The 27,053-nt window shown below is 38.4% G+C and overlaps 1 protein-coding gene across 4 annotated transcripts in view; it reads right to left on the bottom strand.

The window, feature by feature from the left end:
• Positions 1 to 27,053, bottom strand: part of HUWE1 (HECT, UBA and WWE domain containing E3 ubiquitin protein ligase 1) — a 170,016-nt gene that overhangs the window by 50,872 nt on the left and 92,091 nt on the right. For all 4 annotated transcript variants that reach the window (XM_049767129.1, XM_049767132.1, XM_049767131.1 and 1 more), the window contains 16 exons: positions 22,401 to 22,617; positions 21,897 to 22,019; positions 20,133 to 20,370; positions 19,528 to 19,758; positions 17,945 to 18,067; positions 16,927 to 17,022; positions 16,109 to 16,378; positions 14,428 to 14,580; positions 12,271 to 12,398; positions 11,609 to 11,690; positions 10,831 to 11,007; positions 9,794 to 9,953; positions 9,155 to 9,513; positions 3,793 to 3,988; positions 2,367 to 2,534; positions 153 to 298 (listed from right to left, as the gene is read on the bottom strand). In XM_049767129.1, the coding sequence (XP_049623086.1) occupies positions 153 to 298; positions 2,367 to 2,534; positions 3,793 to 3,988; positions 9,155 to 9,513; positions 9,794 to 9,953; positions 10,831 to 11,007; positions 11,609 to 11,690; positions 12,271 to 12,398; positions 14,428 to 14,580; positions 16,109 to 16,378; positions 16,927 to 17,022; positions 17,945 to 18,067; positions 19,528 to 19,758; positions 20,133 to 20,370; positions 21,897 to 22,019; positions 22,401 to 22,617 (2,867 nt within the window). The remainder of the gene's footprint in view (positions 1 to 152; positions 299 to 2,366; positions 2,535 to 3,792; positions 3,989 to 9,154; positions 9,514 to 9,793; positions 9,954 to 10,830; positions 11,008 to 11,608; positions 11,691 to 12,270; positions 12,399 to 14,427; positions 14,581 to 16,108; positions 16,379 to 16,926; positions 17,023 to 17,944; positions 18,068 to 19,527; positions 19,759 to 20,132; positions 20,371 to 21,896; positions 22,020 to 22,400; positions 22,618 to 27,053) is intronic.

Genomic DNA, 27,053 nt, shown 5'->3' on the forward strand with positions numbered 1-27,053 from the left:
TCCTAATTAGGTCTTCATTTTTAGGCAAAAGATAATTTATAGATATAACTTCAGTATGAACTTTATTGGTTTCACTGACATAACCCTAAATACTAAAAGAACTCTAAATATAGAATATTAGAAAGGAGGAAGATAGGCATAGAATGACTTACATTAATGGAAAAACCTGACTGTGTATCAAAATCACTACTTTGACGAGTAAGTGACCGGTACTGCTGGTATACATCATCACCCATGTCTTGCAGGAGTTGGCCAACTTCCTGGGTCATACCCCCAGTTTTAGAATCAGATTTGTCTGCTGGAAAAACAAAAACAAAGCCAAAGTTTCCATGGTGTACAATGCTGATTCACATCTGAATGCTAGGTAAATTTCATGTGAAGGTGCTATTATAGTTTATGTAGTGATACTGCTAGGTTTTCATTTAAGGAACAAATGCAACATATTATAACCATAATTTATTTTTTTTTCTCTTGGGCTAGAATCTATGGTGCTCAGGTGTTATTCCTGACTCTGAATTCAGAATTCATGCCTGGCTGACTCAGGAAGCATATAGGATGTCAACCTAAGTTGGCTTCGTGCAAGACAAATGACCTAACCTTTGTACTAACACTATGGCCCAGTTCTTTTTTTTTTTCTTCCTTTTTGTTTTTTTCAGTCACACCTGGCAGCACTCAGGGTTACTCCTGCTCAGAAATCGCTCCTGGCAGGCTTGGGGGAACCATATGGGATGCCTCCAACTCCATTCTTATTTTCTTAAATAGACTACTGATAACATGCCTGTGGCTCTGGGGCCCAAACTAGGGTAGGCTGCTCTCCTACCCCAAGTGTTTGATCTTTATACATATTTCTATATCCGGGCTAAAAAAATTCTGAGCTAATAAAGAGTTAGTTGTGAATGGAAAAAAAGAAACCAAGAGAACAATGCTGAAATGAAAGCATTACTCAAGTATATAAAAGGCTTTTCATTATATGCTATTCAATTATTTCAGCTATGATTATTAACATTAAGTTAACATATTGCAATTAATACACTCCCACAGTGTGCAGTGAGGTTAATATAAGGGTGCTAGTTTTGATTTTGTTTTTTGGCTATGCCTAATTGTGCTCAGGAATCAGTACTGGAAGTTATAAGAAGACCTTAAGTGTCTGCCTCATGCAAGACAAGAGCCTTAACCCCTATAGTATCTCTGACCAAATTGGTGTCACAGTTTTAAATTACTTTGAGGTGTAAAACTTTTGGGAATGTGGGCAATACAATTTCTGTGGTTGTAGAAGCAAGGATCTCTGTAAAGAGCAGAGTGGACAAAAAAGCACAAAAGACTCAGATTTTCTTGATTTACTAAAATCTTAGGACTCCATGCAATTCACACAACTTTCCTAGAACTTACTTAACTACTTTACTATAGTTACTTATCTGAACTAGGAAGTTAAAAGGGTAGAATGGCATGGTAGTCCCAAAGGCAAAGAATGCAACACCTTCAAGTATTTTTCCTTTCTCAAGTTATTTCAAGAAGATAATTTTGTTCCTTAGTGTTAAAAAATTACTTTCTATGCTATTTCCGTCCTTCTCTAATGATACAAATGATTTCTTCCACTACCAGCAGTGGGGTTATGATGTGAGATGTGAATTATTGCTACTGATGGTCGAGGGGACAATGCAGTTCTAGGGGTTCCACATGCAAAGTAATAGGTTCAAAATCTGAATCAAATCCCAGGCTTGGAAGCATCTGTTCATTCTTCCCTCTGAATGGTACATACTCAGACATAGAGAAGGCACCTTCATTTAACTATGTAAATCTCATTCTTTCTTTTGGGGTGGGGGAGCAAACCCAGCAGTGCTCAGGTTGACTCCTGGTTCTGCACTCAGGTATCTTTACTGGTGTTACTAAGAGGTACAGGACAATATGGGATGCTAGAGATCAAACATTGGCCAGTCATATACAAGGCAAGTACCTCACATGCTGTATTAAATCTCTGCCGCTTCAATCTCATTCTTTTTTTGGGGGGGGGTGTCACACCCGGCAGCACTCATCCATATGGGATGCCAGGATTCGAACCACTATCCTTCTGCATGAAAGGCAAATGCCTTACCTCCATGCTATCTCTCCGGCCCCTCAATCAAGATTATCATCAAGATTTACCTTGAAAACCACTTGCTCTAAGATTTTTTGTTATGGCTCCTACTCCCAATAAATCAAGCGCCTTATCCTAGGACTTACCACCACCCTGGTATCTGTTCTATTATATGATTTTTAACTTCTTCAGATTACTGAGTTCCCTGAGCCAGAAAGTTTGGTAAAGTAGTGAGAGCTCATTAAACCACGAGTTAGTTGAAAAGATCCAGACAAAGTGCCCATTAGCATACCTTCTTCTGGAGCATGGTATGCAGCCAGGGCATTCAGCATATCATAGATCACTTCCTTGATACTATCAGGAATGACAGGCAGAGGTGATGGCTTCAAAGGTGTTGTCTTCACCAACTGTACAGCATTAGGACCTTTAATTCTAAGATTCTCAAATTCATCATCTGAAGCTAAGTCAAAATGAGAAAAAAAAGTCAATAGTGAACCAATATCCAACTTGGTTACTGAATAACAACTTAAAAGGGAGTTCTGTATAATATGTAAGTTTTGGACATAAAATCTAACCAGAAAAATCAACCCCTAAATCCTATAGAATTTAACTAGTATCAAGTAGTAAAATACCAAGTATTTGGAATTAGGGAAGATTTCATTTTATAATGTACTCATATTATAGGATCATAGCCAAATTACTTAAATAAAGCTTGATTTGATAATTTTTCAAATCTGAGGATTAAATGAGAACAATACACGAAAAGTAGCCAAAGGTGGAGCTGTGGCTCCACATATATTAATCACAAATTCCAAGTTTAAGTTTTGGGTCACATTCCATGATGCTCAGGAGTAACTCCTGGCTCAGTACTCAAGTGCACCGTATGGGATGTTGGAGATCAAACCCAGGTCAGCCCTATGCTAGGGAAGTGCCCTATTTACTCTACTATTGCTGTGGCCACTGGATCAAGAAGTTGTATATACAGAAAATGAAAATCATACAGCTCTAATAAAGAACGAAGCTATGCAGTTCAATCTGCAGCAATGTGGATGAACTAGAAGATATCATGCTGAGTGAAGTCAGTCAGAAGAAAAGAGATACATACAGATTTATAGCTTTCATGTGGGACTTAAAGATATTCAGCAAGGTGACAACAAAGGTCCAAAGGTAACAAAATGGGAGAAATGATCAACTGATTATGAAGGAGAAATCTTTGGAGAGGGAGGGAGTACACTGATGATGGGTTTAGTGTTGGAGTTACATGCATGAGAAATCACTAATCTCTATTAATAGCACTGTAAACAATTGAATATCAATAAAAAATTAAAATAAATGAGCAGGGCCCAGAGTGATAGCACAGAGGGTAGGGCTTTTGCCTTATATGCGGCTGGGACAGACCTGGGTTTGATTCCTGAGGACAGAGCCAGGAGTAACCCCTGAAAGCTGCTGGATGTGACCCACCCCCGCCCCGCCCCAAAAAGCCAGGCTAAGAGGAACTCCTTAAAGACAGAAATAAGACTGAATGAATTCTCAGTATCTTTAATGGTAATACTACAGAGAAAGGACCAGAAAAGCTAATTAAGTACCTCTGAATTAATCCACATTATCAAGCAGTCAATGTCTAAGGGATTTTCCAAGTTAAAGATCTCAAAATTTTTTTCTGGAGTTTTATTAAATAATAGACTTCAATGGTCCAAAGGCCAAAAGGAAAAACTTACCAGTTCCTGAGCCCCGAGGGGCTGGAAGGGCAATGCGAATACAGCAGTTGGCTACTTCCGTGAAAATGTCTGGATTGCGGCATGCAGCTGGCCCAAGGACACGGAGGATGTAGTTGATCTCCCGAGAACCAAGACTACCAGATACAACACCAGAGGTTGTGCTGCCAGCACCACTTGTAGCTGCTGAGCGAACAACCTAATAAAGGGAGAAAACACTGCTAAAGACCACTTTCTCAAACTATAATTGTACTCAATGAAGAATTATCAAGGATTGAAATACTATACAATACAAACTGCCACAAAACAGTGGATGACAACTTCTGATTTTTAAGGACAAAATTTTGAATCACCCAGGAGTGATTCCTGATTGCAAAGCCAGGAGTAATCCCTGAGCATCACTGAGTGTGGCCCAAAAACAAAAAACAAAAAAGGGAAAACAAAAGGTATATGGCACATTCCCAAACTGTCAATTATTTTTAAAATAGGATTAAAATTATTATAGAAATCAGGAACTCTCTGTAGACCAGAGAGGTCTGGTCTATTATGGCTTGCATATTTAAGTGTTATCTGCTAACTTTCCCAAAAGATGTTCTAATACTAATTAACTTTATTATTTTGGGGTCATAGCCATGGTGCAACACATGTGCTCTACTCACTGTACTATTTGCTTTAGCCCTGAAGTTCAATTTTATTATTTTTTTATTTTTTTTTCGATTTTTGGGCCACACCCTGCGGTGCTCAGGGGTTACTCCTGGCTGTCTGCTCAGAAATAGCTCCTGGCAGGCACGGAGGACCATATGGGACACCGGGATTCGAACCAACCACCTTTGATCCTGGATCGGCTGCTTGCAAGCAAACACCGCTGTGCTACGTCTCCGGGCCCTGAAGTTCAATTTTAAACCAGATATGGTTCAGATCGTAAAAATATGACTGGAGAGAGAACAGAGCGGTAGGGCGTTTGCCTTGCACTCAGCGGATCCAGAAAGGATGATGGTGCAAATCATGGCATCCCATATGGTCCCCCCATGTCTAGAAGGAGTGATTTCTGAGTGCAGAGCCAGGAGTAACTCCTGAGTGCTCTTGGGTGTGACCCAAAAACCACCCTCCCCCAAAAAAACAAATTGTAAAAATATATGATAGTATCATTTGCATGTAAGTATAAACAATTTTTTCTTTATGTCCCCAAAGCAAGTTTATAGTCATAGAATCAAATTATCTACAAACTGACTTGATACCTTAGGTTACTGTTAAGCCTTTTCTTTATACATAAAACAATTCACTAGTCATAGAAAAATCACAAAAATATAAAGAAAATAATTTTAAGGGGCTGTAGAGATAGTTCAGGGGTTTTCAGAAGCTCGCCTCACATGTACCCAATCCTGATTTAATTCACAGCACCACCAAGCATCTCCTAAGCATTCCCAGAAGTAATCTCTAAGCAGAGCCAGGAAGAAGACCTGAGTACTACTAAGTGTGACCCCTCCAAACACCCACAATAATTCCATTTTTATTTCATTATCAACTCATTATCAACTATAGTAACAAAGATAAAACATTTCAGAAAATTTTCCTTATCAAATCAGTAATGTTTCTTAAGTATTTAACACCCTACACAGAGCTTTTCAAGAAGCAATTATAAAATTATTTTAATTTCTACCAAAACTGCATAAAAAGTGCCATTATTTAGTGGGATATTAGTTTACTAGTTTAATACCACAAGCAATTCAATAGTGAACATTTTTGTGTACCTTGGCATATTTGACTTAGATTAAAACTTCTTGGTTAAAGGATATGTTACACTGACAGCACCAAATTGCCCACCAATAAGGTTGCACCACACACCTACCAAAACTATGAATATATCTGGCTCTTCAAACCTACTGGCAAGGAATATTACCAAGTATTTGTATTTTGTCAACTTGATGGTCATTGATCATTCTTTCCTCTCTATAATTTAATCTAAATATAATTTCATTTAGGCTTTTATTATATTTCTATTCCACAGAACCTGTATTTTCCCTAACATTTTAAAGTTGCATGAACTTTAAAATTATTTTAAGTCAGAATTCTCTCTGTGCAAAGAAATTTTTGTTGGGTTGTGAACTGACCTTGGATGACCATACCCACTGCCTTTAGAAGTGTTTCAAGATAATCCAGAAGTATTATGTGTTGCATATTTAAGTGTCATCTGTTAAATTTCCCAAATGATGTTCCAATTTTAATTAACTTTGTTTGTTTTTGGATCACACCCAGTGATGAGAACTAAGTGCCCTACTCACGGTACTATTGCTTCAGCCATGCAGTTCAATTTTAAACCAGAATGGTACAAATTGTAAAAATATGTGATAGTGCCATTTACTTAGCATGTAAGTATAAACATAATGTAAGAGACAAGAGAAAATGAAGACACATATCCTGTTCATGGATTGGGAGGATTAACATTACAAATGGCAATACTCCCCAAACAAATGGACAGATTTAAAGCGATTAATCTAAGGATACCCATCACATTCTTCAAAGTGGATCAAACACTCCTGAAATTCATTTGGAACACTAAATGCCCATGAATAGCTAAAGTAATCCTTAGGAAAAAGAAGATGGGAGGCATCACCTTTCCCAACTTTAAATCGTACTACAAAGCAATAATGATTAATATAGCATGGTATTGCAATAAAGACAGACCTTCAGATCAATGGAACAGATTTGATTATTCATAGAATGTTTTCCAGACATACAATCAATTAATCTTTGATCAAGTGGGCAAGAATCACAAAATGAAGCAAGAAAACTTCAACAAGTGGTGTTGGGACAACTGGTCGGCCACATGCTAAAAATTGAACTTGGACCTCCATCTAAAACCATGCACGAAGGTCAAATCCAAATGGATTAAAGACATTGATATCAGACCTAGAATCATAAGGATTTTAGAAGAAAACATAGGTAAAACATTCCATGACATTGAGACTGAAGGCATCTTCAAATAGGAAACACTACTGTCCAAACAAGTGGAAGCAGAGATAAACAAATTGGACTACATTGAACTTCTGAAAAGCTTATGTACCTCAAAGAAAATAGTAACTAGGACACAAAGGCCACCCACAGAATGGGAGAAACTATTCATCCGAAACCCATCAGATAAGGGGCTAATATAAGATATACATAGTACTGACAGAACTTCACAAGAAAAAAAAATCTAACCCCATCAAAAAGTAGGAAGAAGAAATGAACAGATATTTCCTCAAAGAAGAAATACAGATAGCCAAAAGGCACATGAAAAAATTTTCTACATCACTAATCATCAGGAAGATGCAAATCAAAGCAATAATGAGGGACCATCTTATGCCACAGAGACTGACACACACCACAAAGAACAGTGCTGGCGGTAATGTGGGGATAAAGGAACTCTTATTCACTGCTGGTGGGAATGCTGCCTAGTCCAGCTTTTATGGAAAATATGGATAAAAAAAATCCCTGAAAACTGATTTTCCATATCATCCAGCAATACCACCCCCCTAGGGATATATCCTAGGAACACAAAAATGCAATACAAAAGTGCCCTCTGCACAACTATGTTCATTGCAGTGCTATTTACAATAGCCAGAATCTGTAAACAAACCAGATGCCGGACAACAAATGAGTGGCTAAAGAAACTGTGGTACATATAGACAATGGGCTATTATGGGGCTATCAGGAAAAATTAAGTCATGCAATTTTCCTATACATGGATGGACATTGAAACTATTATACTGAGTAAAATAAGTCAGAGGGTGAGAGATAAACACATAATAGTCTCACTCATCTGTGGGATTTAAGAAAAATAAAAGACAGTATGGTAATAATAACCAGAGAAAATAGAGATGAGGATTGGAATGACCAGCCCATGATATGAAGCTTACCACAAAGTGGCAAGTGCAGTTAGAGAAATAACTATAATAACAACTATTCTGACAATGATAATGAATGATAGAAATAGAATGCCTGTCTTGAAGACAGGCAGGGGGTGGCAGAGGGAGGGAGTAGGGGGGATTAGTGGAAGGAAGGTTGAACTGATGAAGGGGGGTGTACTTTTTATGACTGAAATCCAACTACAAACATGTTTGTAACCATGGTGCTTAAATATATTACTATTAAAAATAAAAGAAAGAAAAATATAAGTTCTCCCTTTGAATCTGGCCATGTCAAGTGAAACTAAGTAAGCTGGGTAAAAAATTCTCTAAAGAAACTGAGAAACATACTTATGTACACAGAGAATTATGAAGTGTTGTTACCATTCTGGCAAACAAGGTAAAAACAACTGCTTTTTAAAGAATTCTCCTAGAAATGAAGTCAAAAGTCATTTGACAAAAAGAAAAATAAAGTTTGGTAACATTATGATGAATATTGACAAAAGAATTAGCAGAAGAAAAGAATTTTGTAAAGTACCATAAGGAAAAGCCTTACTAGTAAAATTATTCATTGCTATTTCCCTGTTGAAAACTTAATGAGGATGCCAAAAACAGTCTTTTGGTATTTCTTATTGCTTCCACTGCTTTAAACACTTAAAAATAAATTTAAGGGCCCGGAGACATAGCACAGCGGTGTTTGCCTTGCAAGCAGCCGATCCAGGACCAAAGGTGGTTGGTTCGAATCCCGGTGTCCCATATGGTCCCCCGTGCCTGCCAGGAGCTATTTCTGAGCAGACAGCCAGGAGTAACCCCTGAGCAACAATGTGTGTGGCCCCCCCAAAAAAAATAAATTTAAGCCTTCTTAGTTTTGGTTTGGTTTTCTTTTGGGCCAGTTGTGTGCAAAGTAAATCCCCCACACTCTGCACTGTTGTTTCAGACCCTACCCTTAGTTTTCTAATGAGCACTATATTTCTGAAGTTATTTCCATTTAGCGCACTGCTAGAACCCCCAATATTTTTTTTGTGGTTTTTGGGTCACAACCGGCAGTGCTCAGGGTTTTTTCCTGGCTCTGAGCTCAGAAATTGCCCCTGGCAGGCACGGGGGACCATACGGGACGCCGGGATTCGAACTGATGACCCTCTGCATAAAAGGTAAACACCTTACCTCCATGCTATCTCTCTGGTCCCGAACCCCCAATATATTAACTGGGCCTATTTAGACTCAGGAGTAAATGTTGAGAAGCACACTTAATATAACAGAAAGCAACTAAGTTCCTAACCGACTTTTGATTGAAGAAACCTAGATTGCCAGAAATAAATCAATAGATTAAAAGCTACTACAGTAAATACATGACAGAAAATACAGTTTATATAGCTAGTCATATACCCAACACAGACCAGAAGTCTCTAATCTGAGACTAAGAACAACAATGATATGATATAAAGTTAATTCAGCCTCTGACACCAAAAAGGACTAACCTTCTCCATGGTATGACGAAGGGTGCAAGGATCCTCAATGATGTGTCTTAGAAGAAGGGTGACCAAGGGAGTAAACCCATTGAAACCTGAGCTCTGAGTCAAATTCAGGATCATGCGGGTACTCTTCAGTTCTGCAAACATCATGGCGTATTTGTGGTCTCGGGTGAGCCTCAGGCAGAGGCGCAAAGTGGCATGCAAAGTGTCTGGGTCCACAGGGACTCCTAACATGCTCACACAGGCTCGAATTAAAACAGTCACCATATCTTCTGTCAGGCCCTGAATCAGGATCTCCCCAATTTTAGTTTCTTCTGGGCTTGTTTCTTTTTCAGCATTTGTATTCTCTAGAGCCAAGGGGTTATCTACAAAAGGCAAAGAGTTCAGACAATTTAACTAGATGTTTTCTCTTATACATCATCTACCTTATAAGTAACCAGTAAAGTACTTGGGTTCTGTTAATAGAAACATATCAAAATAACAATTCTTAAGACTAAAAAAAGACATATAAAAAGGACAGCATATTAGGTTATCAATCAATATGATGGATTAAAAACACACCCATGATATTACCAATCAAAGACATTAAGGCACAACAGCTTTATGTAAAAGCTCCCAGTAAGATTTAAAACACTAACTCCATACCATTAGTTTTGTTTTCTTTAGGCTTGATATCCATTTCCTTGCTTTCTTCCAGTGTCTTTTCTAGTTCCTGACCATTGCCATTTTTAGAGTTCTTATTCAGTCGTGGTACTCTAAGAAGAGTTAGCATCACTGGACGCCGGTTCCCAGTTTCTTCATTAACCTAGGAATTCAAGCAGATAAAAACATCTGTAGTAAAAACAGGTAAAAAAAGAAGAATGCAAGTTCCAAGGCAAAGTGCAATTAACATGAAGGAAGCTTGGCAGTTTAGCCCATCTATTATCATTTACAGAGAGAAAGGCCTTAGAAGAGCTCCAGACATAAAGTGGCATACAAAAGTCCCTGTAAAGAACTACAAACTTTCCAACCTAGCAGACATAATCCTTCAACAACTGTCTAATCATTATCAGCTCATTTAAAATTTCTAGGGCCCAAAGCAACAGTAAAATGCAAAGGGTAAACGTGCCTGGAGTGATGCCCGAATGCAGAGACTGGAGTAAGTCCTAAGCACTGCTGGGCATGGCCCCCAAACAAAATTATTTCTTCCTTGGGATGTAGTTCAGTGATAAAATGCATCCCTCAAATGCAAAAAGGCTAGATCCCTAGCACCAAGAATGCCCACCAAAATACCCCCCCCAAAAGAACCAAAAAATTTAAAATATTAAAATTATTTCTGTGTGGGATATTATCAAAATGCCATAGACCCATCATTTAGCTAGTGACTATAGAAGATTCAGTCTCTGAAAACTAAACCTTTACAACCACATGTCAGAATTGCTGGTTCTGGAAAAAGCAAAACAAAGGCAAATCTAATACTTTGTTTTTGGTTTTTGGGACACACTCAGTGGCACTCAGGTTCCTGGTTCTGCGCTCAGAAATCACTCCTGGCAGGCACGGGAGGGACCATATGGGATGCCGGGATTCAAACCACCATCCACCTTGAATCGGTTGCGTGCAAGGCAAATGCCATACTGCTGTGCTATCTCTCTGGCCCCTAATAACTTTTTTAAAAGGGTTTATGGTACCAAGCAAACCTGTACCTGTACCATTGTTGTGAATTGGACAGTGTATCTTCTTCGTCCTGCAGTGAAACGCACACTTGTCTCTCCAGATTTCCAGGCAGAATCAATAGTGCTATTGTTGCTTGCACTATAACTACACCAACGCCCAGAGCGATCATCAAACCAGCGCCAGTTGTTACTGTTGGACTGTAGGTACTAAATATAAGAACGCAAAGTTTCTTTGTGCTTTCTACAAGGTTGGATGTTTGAAGTATTAACTGACACTGACAGAACACTGATACACTGACAGTTCACTGATAAAGCTAACCAGGGGGTCAAATACTCCAGAGAGCACAAAACAGACATATTTACCCTTAGAATTGTTTGTCTAAAGATACAGAATATGTTGCATATTTGTCCTGTGATGTTTTGCTTACCTTTTGTTTCCAACTGTTTCACAAAAAGGGAGCATAACTATTAGATGTAACGGCACAAAACTGTTTCTGAAATCATTCTGAATAATGTAGCACACAAATTATTGCAGAGTACTTACTTTATAAGTAATAGCAATATTCAGTACTTACTAAAAGAGTCATTCTCCTGAAGATAGTACACTTATTAAACATTTACTTTCAAGCAAGCAGCACCATAAAATTGTTTTATTCCAATTCAGGAGAAATCTAATAAACAATATCTGTTGTAATATTTATGCCCTGGTCAGTGGTTTATATTCATCATCATGCTTTAGTTTTCTTTAATGATTTATTCTTTTACTTTACTAAGCAGTAATGTCAATCATATACACCATATTACACACCTTAGTCATCTGGGCTCTCCTTTTTGAGCTGATGGCTGTCTTTTCATAGAAATCAATTAGTAGCAATACAGGGGTGATCCATCTGAAAAAGGAGGAAAGATTTATCTAGGGAAACCAGAAATCTAATCAACATAAGAAATTTTACTGATTCATCAAAGCAAGCACTTATCAATTATTTTGTGAACACACCCAGTATTGCTCAGGGCTTATTCCTGGCTCTGTGATTAGTGATACTCTTGGCAGTGTTCCAGGGGACCAGGGGACCAGGGAAATGAACTGATCCCAGCCCCATACAACTGAAATGTCTTAATAGTCTCAGGCCCCTCGGTCATTTGCCTCACAAGTGGTGCTCAGGAAGTGGGGGAATGGCAGGGACACACACTGTGATTCTGTCATAAACAGGCCACTGAAGCAAGGGCCCCAGGTTGCAATGCTGCTCAGGCTGGGTAGTACAGAATTGGGGGATCTCCAGGGCTGTACCTGGTGAGGATCAAACCATCTGGCATATGCTAGGCATGTACTTTGCTATCTTGTGGCCCCAGGGACTTCACAATTTTCAAATGATAAAAGAACCCAAGATCTGTTCTATTTGTGCCCAAAGAAAATACCAAATACACAAGTTTGAGGGAGCAAGTCCCCAGGAAAGATACAAGGTCACTCACTTTGGTGTCTGCACCTCCTTTTGCTCCTTAGCAGCCTGTAGGCAAGGCTGAACCACTTCTAATAGCTTGATTAGGACATTAAGGATGCCACTAGATTCAACCACCCAAGCACAAGGTAGCTTCAACTCCTGATTGATAAATCAAAGAAAAAAGAAATAAAAATTTTACTTTTACTCAGCATCAAGGATTATTAAGGTATAAAAAATATGGGTTAATATCAACAGAATTTGTTTATTTATTTTGGGTTTTGGGCCACACCCGGCATTGCTCAGGGGTTACTCCTGGCTCTCTGTTCAGAAATAGCTCCTGGCAGGCACGGGGGACCATATGGGACATAGGGATTCGAACCAACCACCTTTGGTCTTGGATCAGCTGCTTGCAAGGCAAACGCCGCTGTGCTCTCTCCGGGCCCAATATTAACAGAATTTGTGAATTAAATTCCACCTACTACTTTGTAGTAGATATGACTTGTGTAATCTGAGATTAACGTTAACTTGTATTTTTCTCATGGGTCAAAGGGACAACTTCTACTGAAAACGGATTATGATTAAATGAGGTCTCTATATAATGTATGTGTGTATTTATTGTCCAATACACTGCCTGGTATATCTGATGAAAATTGCTACAAATATCATTAAGCTTTAACCTATGAAATGGAACTAGTCTATATGACCAGTAGACGAAATCCATGTATGTGTATATGGCATTCCAGATGCATGCATATATGTATGTCCCATCTAGAGATGAATGCTAACCGTGATAAACAAAAGAGCCAAGGAGAGAGCATAGGGAACCCTGCAAAAGCATGTGCTTAGAGCCATCTTCTTGGCCCCTAGGCCATAAAGTCATTTTTGTTTGTTTCAGGGCCATACCTGAAGTGCTGGGGATTGAACCTGGGCCTCCAGCATCCAAATCATGTGTTCCAGCCCATTGAGCTATCTTTCCAGCCTAGTTATACATTCTTAACTGTGTTGAAGATGAAGAGTTTATATAACAGAGGACATTTATAATCTTTGAAGGAGGGTGAAATAACCAAACACAGAAGTACAATTAATAATTTTCCTAAAATGTTACTTATGAGAGTAATTTAAGTGTCCAACAAACATTTAATTAGAAGACACTAAAGTATGAAATGATACAGCCATGATATGGGAAAACATTCATAATACTGAGCAAAAAAAAAAACATGAAACTTTTTATAGTTTCATCTTTTTTTTTAAATGTTTGGGTACTCAAAAGAATGTTTTATTGAAGCCCAGTAACATCCAATTCTTTTTTGTAGTGTCAATAAATTCTTTTTTTTCCCATTAAGCATCTCCACTAAACATCTATATTCATGTTCTATAAGTATCACTGTTTCCACCAAAAAGGAAAGGTCCAGGTCTTATATTCTAAGGTGCTATAAAGACTTTTTAGTATATCAACTTCACACTGTACACAGAGTACCATGAGCTACAAATGAAGAATAACTTATTTAAGTTTAATTTCTTCTTAATTTCCTATTTGCTGAAAGAAGTCCAGGTCTAGGCAAATCACTTGTTTGCCTCAAATAATCTGCTACTGGCCAGGTGATTCTATATCATGCTTCTTATTCCACTCTTTGGCTTCTAGATGTTTCTATAGAGGATAAAAATATTCCAAGCAAACTATGCCAATCACTCTAAATACCATTCTTGAAATTACAAGTCCTTATTCCTTATAGTCAGTTTAATTAAGACCCAGGGATAATTGAGTAGTATATGTCTTCCTTGAATATCTAAGGCTAGTAAGATTCAAAGTTTAATTACAGGCACCTGTCAGGTGCAATACATAGTAACACAATAAAAATTTTCAACCAACAAGGTATGTTTGACTTTTCTGGTCATTGCAATCAAAACAAAAAATGGAAGGGGAACCAAAAATCACCTCAAGTTAATTATTACCATTCCAAGCTCTTCTATCAATATCCATTAAGTAACAAATATACTCTTCCCAAACTCAGATAGTTTGTACCACTCACAAGGCAACTTTATATATACAAAAAACAGCTTATCATAACTGTCACCTAATGAAATGCAGATACTTTGGTTTTTATTTCTCATCATCTTCAGTATCCCAAAAGATATTTAATAATACTTTGATGACAAAAATCAAAGGAACCAAAGTTCTTAACCTTACCTCAAAAAGCAGTGTTAAAAGCAAGATTCGAGTAGCCAAATTGGAGGCCTGAGGTAGGGTGGCCATTTGACTGATCCACTCTGACACAGTTTTTGTATCACTTGTTGTCAGAGGAAGGGCAGCTTTGATCAATACATCAGCAGCTTCCCACACCTAGAAAAGAAGTAGCCAAATCAATATGCTCCCTGTAAAACACCCACTCTACCACCAACACATACAAGGATCAATAGTATATACTAACTACAAGTAATTAGTGTCTGTATCAGAAGATGTATTGACAGAACACCTCTAAAAGACATGTTTTTTGGCCTGCCATGTCCCATGGTGTTTTTCTGTGGCTTACTCCTGGCAATGTGCTCAGAAGCCATTATTTAGCAGTTCTCAGATAACCTTATGTGCTGCTTGGCATTCAAAATGGGGTTGGACCAAATGCAAGGCAAGTGCCTTACTTACCTCCAACAGTATCTATCTGGACTCAGGGAAAAAAAGATTATTTTGTTAGGCAATTTAAGAAGCCTAAATTCTAAGTTAAAGGAAAAGCCTATTTTTAAAAATTTAAAGCAAACCCCTCAAACTCAGACCATTCTAATTCAAAACAACAACAAGAACAAAAAAGAAAAACAGTAATACATCAAAATAATAAAACCCCCAAACACTATACATTCGTTTTACTTTAGTTTACATACCAATTTTTGGTAATGAATTACTAAGTACTTTTCTATTCAGGTTTTAGTTTTTTCTTTCTTTTTTTTTTTTGTTTTTCCCACCCCAACCAGGTTTTAGTTTTCTTAAATGCATTTTTGTTTTTTTTTTCCTATTTATTTTAACTTTATTTACTTATTGATTGGTTTTTTGGGCTACACTCAGCTGCACTCAGGGGTTACTCCTGTCTCTGCACTCAGAAATAACCTCTGGCAGGCTGGTGGACCATATGAAATGCTGAAAATCAAACCAGGTCTCTCCTAGGTCAGCCGCATAAAAGGCAAACTACGCCTTAAGGGATTCTGCCCCTTAAATTAGTTTGCTCTTAGAAAAGTTTGGTAAGCTTGGTCCAGTCATATAAAAATGGCTTCTCAGTTTGCCTTTACATTTAATGTTTATCACTTTTTTTCTTTTTCACCTTCTAAAAAGTATGAATTTATGAGACACCAATTATTATACATAAATGGAATTGTAAAGGAAATACAACCAAAATTGCAACTGGTTAACTCTTGATAAAGTCTAATTCTTTTTCTCCTTCTCTCCCACCTTTCCTTTCTTTTTGTGTTGCCAGGGATTAATTCATGTATTGATTTTTTTTTCAGAAACCACCTTTTTTTTTTGTTTTGTTTTTGGGTCACACCCGGCAGCGCTCAGGGGTTACTCCTATGCTCAGAAATCGCTCCTTGGGGGACCATATGGGACGCTGGGATTTGAACCATGACCTTCTGCATGCAAGGCAAATGCACTACCTTTATGTTATCTCTCGGCCCCACATACCACATTTTGTAACTTTGGGAGTAAAGAGACCACACATGGAATCAGGATTTGAACCTGGGTCAGTCATGTTCAAGATAAGTGCCTTAGATTCTGCATTATTTTTACAGGATACAGAAAACAGGTTTTGAAAAATTTCAGGAAATCCATTTAAAATACTATAGTATTTAAAGAGCCAGTATCTGCTGGCTCTTGAAGAATTTACCTGATTGACTACTTGCTTTAGAATCATGTCTCGATAATCTGCTCCATTACGTTTGATTGCTGTCATGATTAGATCACACACACGGTAGACTGTGTCTGGAAGTTCATCAAGGAGATGGAAGCAGCCTGGCAACATAGTATCTGTGAAAGTGTGGAGTTCATCCTGTTCCAATGGATCAGCATCCTGAAACTTCTCTAGACATTTAGCCTCCTCTTCTTCCTGCTTCTCTCGAGCTTTCCGTTCCTCTTCTTCCTTTCGGCAAGCAACTTCCTGGAGCACGAAGAGAAGAATTATGTCATATGGAATAGTTGAAAGAAATAGAAAACTAACTCAGATAATATATTTTCTCCATCATATAAATACTTCCTACCATTTCTTCAAGCAGGTAATGCTTCATCAGGGTAAGAAAGTTAGGATGAGGTTCCACATAGGCAAAGAAAGACAAGGAAACCAGTGAAGACAACTTCAAACCCTAAAGCACAATCCAGTCAAGCATTCTATGTGATCTCCCACAAAATCATTTGCTCACATTGCCCTGCATTACATGCCAATATAATAAACTGAAGTATTTGTTACTCAGTAACAGATGGTCATGTTTAGCTCAATAGACATGATGAAATACACTTTGAATCTATTATTTGACAATAAAGAGTAACGCTTCATCTGCCTAACTTCAAGCTTCAAGTCAGTAATAATGTAATGGTAATGACAAGATTGGGATGAATGAGCATTTTCATGTTTCAACTATAATCCCACCAATACTATCAGAATATTCATGAAAAGTAAGCTGACTGTTGGAAGCCCTGTTTCCTAGTTACCTCTGGTGACTCTGCCCTTTGTTCCATTGGGATATCCTGTCCCAGAGACATGGCAATTGCTCTCATCATCTGATCCTCTTCAGACATACTCAGATCCTACAGAGCAACAAAAGAAAAACCAACAACTCCACGTACTCCATTCTCACATCAAGTTTAAGCAAAGAGAAGATGATCTGAATGCTGTTCTGTAGTCAGTGCCAACCACATTTACCTGGTGACTATAAGAACAGAAAGGTAGGGACTGCAGAAAAAACTTCAACAGGCTAGAATGCATGTTCGGTATGTAAGAGGCCTAAGTTCAAACACTGGCACTGCCTGGTCCCTTGCACACATGCCAAGTTCCTAAGCTATGCTATATATGGCTTGAAAACAATAAAGAGGAAAAATTTCTCAACAAAAATAAAGTGCATGAAGGGGTTATCAGTGAAACCAAATAATCTGCATCTCTGAAGATAGAGATTCTCTTAACTATTTTTCAACTGTTCACTTGTCAGAATTCTCAACATAAAGTTCAATATTTTGTATGACTGGGCATAGGAGGCTTCTGCTAATTCTATTTTAAGTTTTGAAGAATTACCATAAAAAGAAAATAGACATGAATTAATCAGAAAGACATCTTTCTTCCCTGTTTTTTGAGTTTCACTTAGAGTGATTCAGAAAGGAACCTGTGACTCCCTTACACAAAGCATGAACATCATTTGTAAATATTTGCTTGCTTATTGTACTATTATTCCCACAATGTCTTTTGTTTAGTTTTTGAGTTGACACCAGACATAGTTCAGGGGACAATTTGAGGTATTGGGGATCAACCAGGATCGTTATGAATGCAAATCAAACATCTAAACCCTATACCATCTCTGGTCCCTTGTGAAGTCCCTGACCCCTATCCCCATACTGGGGATTGAACCCAGGTGCTAATTCCAAAGATCCATACTCCGAGCCCTAGTTAGGCCAGTGACTGAAGTAAAGCACATTGCCAGGTAAACCAATGCCCTGAAATTTAAACATAATAACTCACCCGAACAACTCCTCCCATGATTGGTGGAGGGTGGGTTAGGAGATACTCTGTGGCTTGCTCCATAGTGCTGGTGTTCAATAGAGCCTCCATGGCATGTTCCCTTGTGAAGCCCATGTCCATGAGCTATAAAAGAATGCAGAACCTAACCTCAGGAGCACAGTAAAATGCAAATTTTGGGGTGGGTGGAGCCCTAGGCTTTACACATGGCAAGGTAGGAGGGGAACATGTAGTGTAAGGGCTAAAACTAGTGGTGTGCTCTATCACATTTAACTAATACCCTAGCTCCTTAAATATACTTTAAAAAATCTTTTAAGATAAAAATAAGTTTTCTAACTTGACATGAATTGAGATCATTAGAAAGGAATCAAGATTCTTAATTTTATCCTTTAAGAAACTGGGGCTCGGGCCCGGAGAGATAGCACAGCGGCGTTTGCCTTGCAAGCAGCCGATCCAGGACCAAAGGTGGTTGGTTCGAATCCCATATGGTCCCATATGGTCCCCCGTGCCTGCCAGGAGCAACCCCTGAGCACCGCCAGGTGTGGCCCAAAAACCAAAAACAAAAACAACAACAACAAAAAAAAAACAAAAACTGGGGCTAGATGGCTATCAATATCATTAGGTTCTTGATATTCAAAGACTGAGATTCATACGAAGAAAGAAGTATCAGGCCTTTTGTGGAAAACAAGTAGCAACATAAAAAATAGTTCATAGGTTTTTATGGAAAGAAACCACACACCAGCTTTATAACATCAAACAATAAACATTTAGCAACAAAGTTGACTTACACTTAAGAAAATAACATGTTTTGCTTAATTCTATAAATTGTATGATATTGAATATATAGAACTTAGGCATAAAACCAATAAAAATATACTAATTATCATGCATGAAGACATTATGAATACTTAAAATATTTTTCACTTTTCAAATTTTCCTAAAGGAAACCATATGCACAAATGTATATATTTCCATAATTACATACAAAGCATATAAGAAACATTAAAAAAATCATACGTGAGAATATATGTATAACAAATTCCTGGAAAAGGTTACTAAATAACTCTGAGACAAACAGGATCATATATGTGTTTTCTCTATATTCTTGCCCCAAAATTTAAATCATGGCTTGTATTTTTATCTGTTGTTATTGGTTTAGGCCACAACTGGAAGTGTTCAGAGCTTATCTCTGGCTGTGCTCAGAGATCATTCCTGGCAGGCTTAGAAAACCTGGGGTCCTGGGGATCTAACCTGGGTCAGCCATGTGCAAAGCAAGCATTCTACCCACTGTATAGTCTCTCTGGATACTTGTATTTTTAATTTAAAAAAGGAAATATTACCAGGTGTGGTCTCAAAACTAAATAAGTTTAAATATGAAAGAATATGCTTGGGAGGATAAACTTCTAATTTGTTAGGAGCACTGGTGCTGTAGTTCAAGAAAACAGAAACACCAAGAGGGTGCAAACTGGAATTTACCACCTGGTTGATAAGAGCTAAACATATTGCGTGTGAACTAACATAACCAATAAGCAATGCACTCCATGAGGTGAAAATATGGGCCCTGGAGTGTGTGGGTAGTAGCCAACCTGTTGCAGTTGTTGCTGATTGACTTGAGGTTCTCGTCGGGAGCCACCTTCCTCTTGACCTGCATCCTCTTCTCCACGAGATCCCTCCTTCTCTTTATTTAGTCTTTCTCTTATCACAGGTTCTCCTCGGAGAATGTGGCACAAGATGGCCAACATAGACTCAGCCATTCTTCCGCCATATACCTTCAGGGGTTTCCGGTTCCATAGGTTTTTGATGCAAGTAAATGCTGCCTAAAAAGTTATTTGAAAACCTATGTAAAGACTATTTTGTCTCAACTCAAAAGCCTAGGTAAAATAAATCAAAGCTATGGGACATGCTTTAATAGTCATTACCAGCAGCACAAAATCCTGATACAATAAGGAATAAATTAAAGGACATAAATTAGAGATTAATAAATAAGGTTACATTAAAAGTATAAAGAACAAATGCTTATAATACAGAAATCTCTCAGTCTTTTACCCCCTTCTATAATGTTTCTATCTATCTGAAAACAGGATCCATCCAATGATTTTAGTTCATCATTATGTTACTAAGTAGCTCAAAATAGAGAGCCACCTTGTCAGCACAAGAAATTTACTTTGGTTTTAGAAAGCTTAATACTCACTTTCTGAGTTACAACAAGGAAGCGAAGGGCACTGAATTGTGGGAAGTTGTGAACACCCCCAGGCAATTTGGCAGGCAGTGAATGTGGAGATTCAAGCACCGTGGTAGGATTCACCATCTTCTCCACTAACATCAGCCAGGCATCTAAGAATTCACCTGTTCCATCAGGTAAATCTAAATGTTCCAATCCTTCAGCAACAGGAACTTTGCCTCCCATTGACAGAGCCCAATTAAAAGTTCTGGATTTAAAGAAAAGGCATATTTCAAATAAATAAGAATAAAGAGAACAAATTCAAACAAATATTTTTTTTTTGTGGTTTTTGGGTCACACCCGGCAGTGCTCAGGGATTATTCCTGGCTCCAGGCTCAGAAATTGTTCCTGGCAGGCACGGGGGACCATATGGGACGCCGGGATTCGAACCGATGACCTCCTGCATGAAAGGCAAACGCCTTACCTCCATGCTATCTCTCCGGCCCTCAAACAAATATTTTATTAGTGTGCTTGAAAGTCCCCAGTGTTGAAAAAGTCCTCAGTCTCTTGGGGCCGGCGAGGTGGCGCTAGAGGTAAGGTGTCTGCCTTGCAAGCCTAGCCAAGGAAGGACCACGGTTGGATCCCCCGGCGTCCCATATGGTTCCCCCAAGCCAGGGGCAATTTCTGAGCGCTTAGCCAGGAGTAACCCCTGAGCATCAAATGGGCGTGGCCCGAAAAACCAAAAAAAAAAAAAAAAGAAGAAACGAAAAAGTCCTCAGTCTCTTTTGCTTCCAATCAAACATTCATTGGCTTTATCTTTTGGGGTTTAAAAAAACTCTCATTTTAATGAGATACTTTAAAATATAGCATATGAAATCTTAAGGTATTTAGAAGATGTACAAACTGCCTCTAAATATTACCACTTTCAGTTCTCCTTAAAAATTTAAAGAGAGACTGGAGTGATGGCGCAGAGTAGGTTGTTTGCCTTGCATGCGGCTGACCCAGGATGGACCACGGTTCTATCCCCCAGCATCCCATATGGTCTCCCAAGCCAGGAGTGATTTCTGAGCGCATAGCCAGGAGATGCCCCTGAGCATCACCAGGTGTGGCCCAAAAATCCATAAATAAATGAATAAATAAAATGAAAAAAGAAAACCCCCAGAACTGACCACTTTGGACAAGAACTCAGTGCTGAAAGGGGAGAAAGCAACATGCAAGGCACCCCTCCATTAACAATAGTGCAGATCACAGTGTCAAAAAGGGAGAGACAGAAGCAAAAGGCCTGCCCTAGAGACAGGCATGAGTGGGGAGGTGGAAGGGAAATGGAAGACATAGCTAGTGGGATGAGTACACTGGTGAAGGATGGTATACACTGTATGACTGAAACCCAACAACGAACAATTTTGTAATCATGGTGCTTAAATAAAGCAATTAAGAACAAAACAAAACTAAAAAACAGTTCCAATTAAAGCTCATTGTAGTATTCTAACCCAGAAAAGGTCATCAATTTGAGATGATATATAAGGACAACTGTACAAAAATAAATACCAGGCACGACACTGAGAAGAAAAGCAAAGACAAAAAATTTTAGAATAGGCTAAAATCCATTGTTAAAAAAGATTAAAAATTAATTTTGGTAGTGCCTAGAACATGACAGGGTATAAAGCCAATGAGTATCTCTGTGTATTGTATCCCAATGCCACAGAACAGGTGATTTAGAAATGTCTAGGATGCAAAGGCACACATAAAACAAACACCAACAAATACTTCTCTGTGAAGCAAATTGATCCTTACTCAAAAAGAGCATTGTGACCTCCAGAGCAGAGAAATTTTTGCAGCATGAGGTGGTAGGGATACTTCCTTTCATCGAACAGCATTGGAGATGTAAAACCAACTGAACAGATGAAGAATGTAAGTCTGAAAGAGAGAAAAGGCAAATATAACTTTCTCTGATGCAAATACAAAAGCAATGGGAAATATTTACACTGCCCTGAACTGACGATCAACTGGAAGGCGAATGGGTATATAGTCTGATAATTAAAACTTGTAAGGCCTCTCATATACAAAAATTCTAAGGCTATTGAAGTGCTCTTTGCTCATAAATGCTTTAAAATGTCTATTGACTAGGCAGAACCAAATAATACAATAAGCACCTTAACCTATAGAGTATATATCTACAAGGCAGAACTTCTAAGTCCTCCAATTTGCTGATTCAAAATTTCCATTTCAGAGAAGCAACCAATTTGATTTTTTTATGATTACTTGTCAGCTCCTCTATCTTAATAATAATCCCCTTACCTGAATCGAGGAGTAGGTGTATATGGTGGAGGCTGCCAAGATAAGCCCTTTGTTAGCAGCTTGGTTAGTGCTGAGGCAGTTGATCGAGCAGCAGGTGTTGGTGCTGTGGTGGTGCTGGCAGCATGGTGGCTTCTTCGCTGGCGAACAGGAGATCCCACGCAAAGTTTAACAAGGAGTCCAAATAGCTCAGCAAGTGCTCGTCCTAATCTAGAGGAAGCTAGGACACAGAAATCAGAGTACAAAAAAAGTCAGTCACACAGTCAGAAGTCTGTTAAACTCTAACAAATAATTAACAGTGAACATATTTTAATTACTGTCCATTTTCTTCCTTAGAATATCTAGGAAATACTTGAAGTTGTTTCTATAAGAGACAATTCAGAACAAAAGTTCCTCAGGGTGAAAAAAGCATACTGAAAGAAAGTCAAACAAAATTAAGACTCACATAGTAAAAATGGACTTAAAACAATTGAGCTGCAGCTTTATAGCACAGTGAATAGGGTATGTGCCTTGCATGCAGCCGACCTGGGATGATCCCTGGTATACCATATGGCCCGGCCCCATGAGCTTGCCAAGAGTGATTTCTGAGTACAGAGCCAGGAGAAGCCCTGAGTACCACCAGGTGTGGCCAAAAACAAAACCAAAAAAACAAAACAAAACCCAAACCAACCAATCTAAATAAATAAATCAACTTTGTAGCGTAAAACAATGATATCTACTGAACTAAAGAGTCATTGAAAATGGAAAATTGCTACTGACATTACAAAATTACATCTATGCTATCTAGTGACAATTAAAATTCATAGAAAAAGGATTGTTAGAATGGCATAAAATTGTTATGTGGAGTTGTTACGGTGTAAGTTCGGAAATAGATATTTCAAAATTCTGTCTATGTAAGATTTTTTTTGAATCTATGTAAGATGCTTTTCTTTTACTGTTGAGCCAAAAAACAAAACTTCAAAATAAACATGAATTAAACAGAAAAATATGACATATTTGAGGACTGCCTTTAAAAATTTCTCTGTAGTTTTGCATGTTATACAAATAAATATTTAATCAAATCAAATCTCAATCAAAGCAGACCTCTTTTTAATTGCTTTTAGGCTACATACAACATTGCTCAAGACTTTACTCCTTGTTTAACACTCAGGATTCATTTTGTAGGCTAAAGAGGCCATAATGGGGTACCAGGGATCAAATGAAGGCTGTCAAGTGCAAGGCCATGTATCCTACCCACTGTACTGTCACTATAGCCATACTAAAGAACATCTTATATGTACATGTACATATAAGTTCACTGTAAAAATTACAGGCTCTAATAAACTGATATTAAAAATTGTACTCCAAACTTAAGTGTTGCAACATACAGATTTAAAATCCCATTCATGGAGGCTGTAGTGTATACACTGAGTAGGACATTTGTTTTGCATGCAGCTGACTCTGGGCTCAATCCCTGAAATCTCATATGGTCCCTGAGTACTGCCAGGGATGATTTCTGAGTGCAGGAATAGCTCCTGACCATTGCTGGGGTGGCACAAAACAAAACAAAAAAAATACGTTCTTGGCCCTAAAGACATATACAGCGGAGTAAGTGTTTTCCATGCATGCAGCAGACTTGGGTTCAATCACCAGCATCCAAAATAACCCACTGAGCACTGCCAGGACTGAAAACTGAGTGAAGAGCCAGGTGAGACCTCCACCAAAAATATTCAATCATGAAAGTTTCTAATCCAGATGTGTTTACATTAGGTATTCCTACTCCTATTTAGAAAATAGGTCACAGATGCTCGCATTGCTGGTGGTTGACTATGGCCAGACTGAAATTCAAGCATAGTGTATATTAAGTTTGTACTTTTTATTAATTTTGAACAAGATGAACAAATAGCAAAGTGTCTCAAAGGTAGTTCCAAAAAATGACAAGAGAGAAAACAGAAGGCCAGTATCCATAGGTAAACAGATGTGAAAAAATATTGTCTGGGCCTGCAAAAAACGTCAACAATTCCCTGGGGTTGGTCGCAATAGTCTAAAGTTCTAAAAAAGATTAGGTAGAGTCCAGAATGATAGTATGATGGGTAGTACACTTTTGCCTTGCATGAGGCCAACCTGACTTCAATTCCCTGCACCCAAGCACCATCAGGAGTAATTTTAGGGTGTTTAAGATAAATATATATAAATCTCAAAGAACATTTTCTGCCTTCTTTAGGAAGAGCACCAGTTTCCAGAGTAAGATCCTCACTTCCATAAGGTGTTAGAAAGTGGCAAATATTAAGAAATATACAGAATAATCCACAAATGTTAATATTACAATAAGAGGTGAAAACACTAAGAGATAAAGAATGCATAGGGTAGTCTTCTAATAGACCAATATAATTTCCAGAGAGTTGTCAAAGTGATAATTAAAACACAACATAAGGAATCAGAGAGACAGTAAAGCAAGTATGTGCTTACCTTGCATGCACTTGACCTTGATTTGCTCCTTGGTATGCTATGTAGTTCCCTGAGACCCACCAGGAATGATTCCAGCACACAGAAACCAGGGGTAATTCCCCAACATCACTGGGCAAGTTAAATTATAAAAACATAACCAAAGTATGTGGGTATAGTTCAATGGGATAGAGCACATAATTTACATAGGCCTAGTCCTGCTTGAGACCATATAGGATAGCAAATTACTGGTGCTCAAATATGTTGATCGATTACTGAACTTGGGTAAGCTTTTTGTAAGGCAAGTACCTTACTCACTGTACTATCTCCCTGGCCCATTAACAACTATTTTTAGGGAGAGAAAAATTAAAAGACTGAGTGGAGGAGCCAGAGAGACAACATAAAAGCTTACTAAAGAAGTTGTGGATCAAATATAATGCTTCTGATAAGGGGGGACATGCCTGCTAGTGATTAGGAGTGTCATGGAACAAACTAAGCTTCAGTGGATGCAAGACAAGTACCTTATCTGCTACACAACCACTCCAACCAAGAGAAGCTTATAACTACAAAAGAAATAACAATTAAGATGAAAAGATATCTCACAAACTTGGAGAAAATATTTGGCCAAGACTTATGTGACAAAGGGTCCAAGATAAATAAAGTACTTTGTAAAACAACAAAAACCTCCACAAACCCCCCACCCCATCCCAATAAAAAGAGGAATACAGGGGGCCAGAGAGATAGCATGGAGGTGGGGTGTTTGCCTTGCATGCAGAAGTACGGAGGTTCGAGTCCCGGCATCTTATATGGTCCCCTGAGTCTGCCAGGAGCGATTTCTGAGCATACAGCCAGGAGTAACCACTGAGTGCTGCTGGGTGTGACCCCCACAAAAAAAGGAAAAAAAAAACTAAGAGGAATATAGAGAAACAGACGCTGCCTTAAAAACAGAGGACCAACAGGTACATGGAAAACATGCTCTTGCCACTTCTGGGGAAGGAGGTGGAGGTGGAGAGAGAAGACAGAGAAAGGAGAGAGAGGGGAGAAGGAGAGACAGACAGAGAGAGAGAGAGAGAGACAGAGACAGAGAGACAGAAAGAGAGTTTTTGCCTAGCACATGGCAGACCTGGTTCGATCCCAGGAATCCCATGTGGTCCCCTCCACTCTGAGCCTGCCAGGAGTGATTCTGAGGGCAGAGCACCACTGGGTGTGGATCCCAAACAAAATTAATTCATTGTTGGTGAGAATGTTGACTATTATAACCTCGTCGGTTATCATTATAAACACTTTAAAAAAATTGAACTTCGATATGTCCAGCAATTCTATTTTGTGGTTTCTACTCTAAAGGCCCCTAGCTACCATTTAGAAAAGAAATCTGCACTCCTATGTTCTATTTACTCCTATCACTATTTACAATAGCCAATATCTGAAAACAGTAAGACTCAAAGAACTAATGACTGAATAAAATCTAACTACGATACTTAAAAACAATGAAATACTAATTGGCTGTAAGAAAAAAAGTGAAATAATATGCTGCTTTGTGGAAGTAATTGGAGGGTATAATACTGAGTATAGTGAGCCAGATGAGAGAGATAGACATATCATATTCTCTCTCATATGAAGGATATTAAGAAATATAGAGGGGCCGGAGAGATAGCATGGAGACAAGGCATTTGCCTTGCATGCAGAACTCTGGTGGTTCAAATCCCTGCATCCTATATGGTCCCCAGAGCCTGCCAGGAGCTATTTCTGAGATTAAAGCCAGGAGTGACCCCTGAGCGCTGCCGGGTTTGACCCAAAAAACAAAACAAAACAAAAAAGATACAATAAACTGCCAAAGTTCCTGATAATTACAGGTTTATAGAAATGCGCTTAAACAGTGGGAATGATTGGAAGGGAGATGTGGAGAAAAGTGGCAGGAAGCTGGGCCAAAAAGATAGTATAGTGGGCAGGGCACTTGCTTTGCATACAACTGGCCCAGATTTGATCCCAGACACCCAATATAGCCTCCTGAGCACCTCTAGGAATAAAAACAAACAAACAAAAGATAGAATGCAATCCTCTGACACGGTGTAGTGTTATAATATTGTATGCATGAAAATCTATTGTGAACAGTATTATAAATTACAGTGCTTCAAATGAAATAACAAAATTAGCAAAGAGGTAAAAATGGACTTCCGGAAGTATTTGAAAAATGCGTAGCTTGATTCCTTTAAATATACAAAACAGAAAAGG

The sequence above is a fragment of the Suncus etruscus genome, chromosome X (assembly GCF_024139225.1).
Source record: "Suncus etruscus isolate mSunEtr1 chromosome X, mSunEtr1.pri.cur, whole genome shotgun sequence".
In the NCBI taxonomy this organism is placed as follows: domain Eukaryota; kingdom Metazoa; phylum Chordata; class Mammalia; order Eulipotyphla; family Soricidae; genus Suncus; species Suncus etruscus.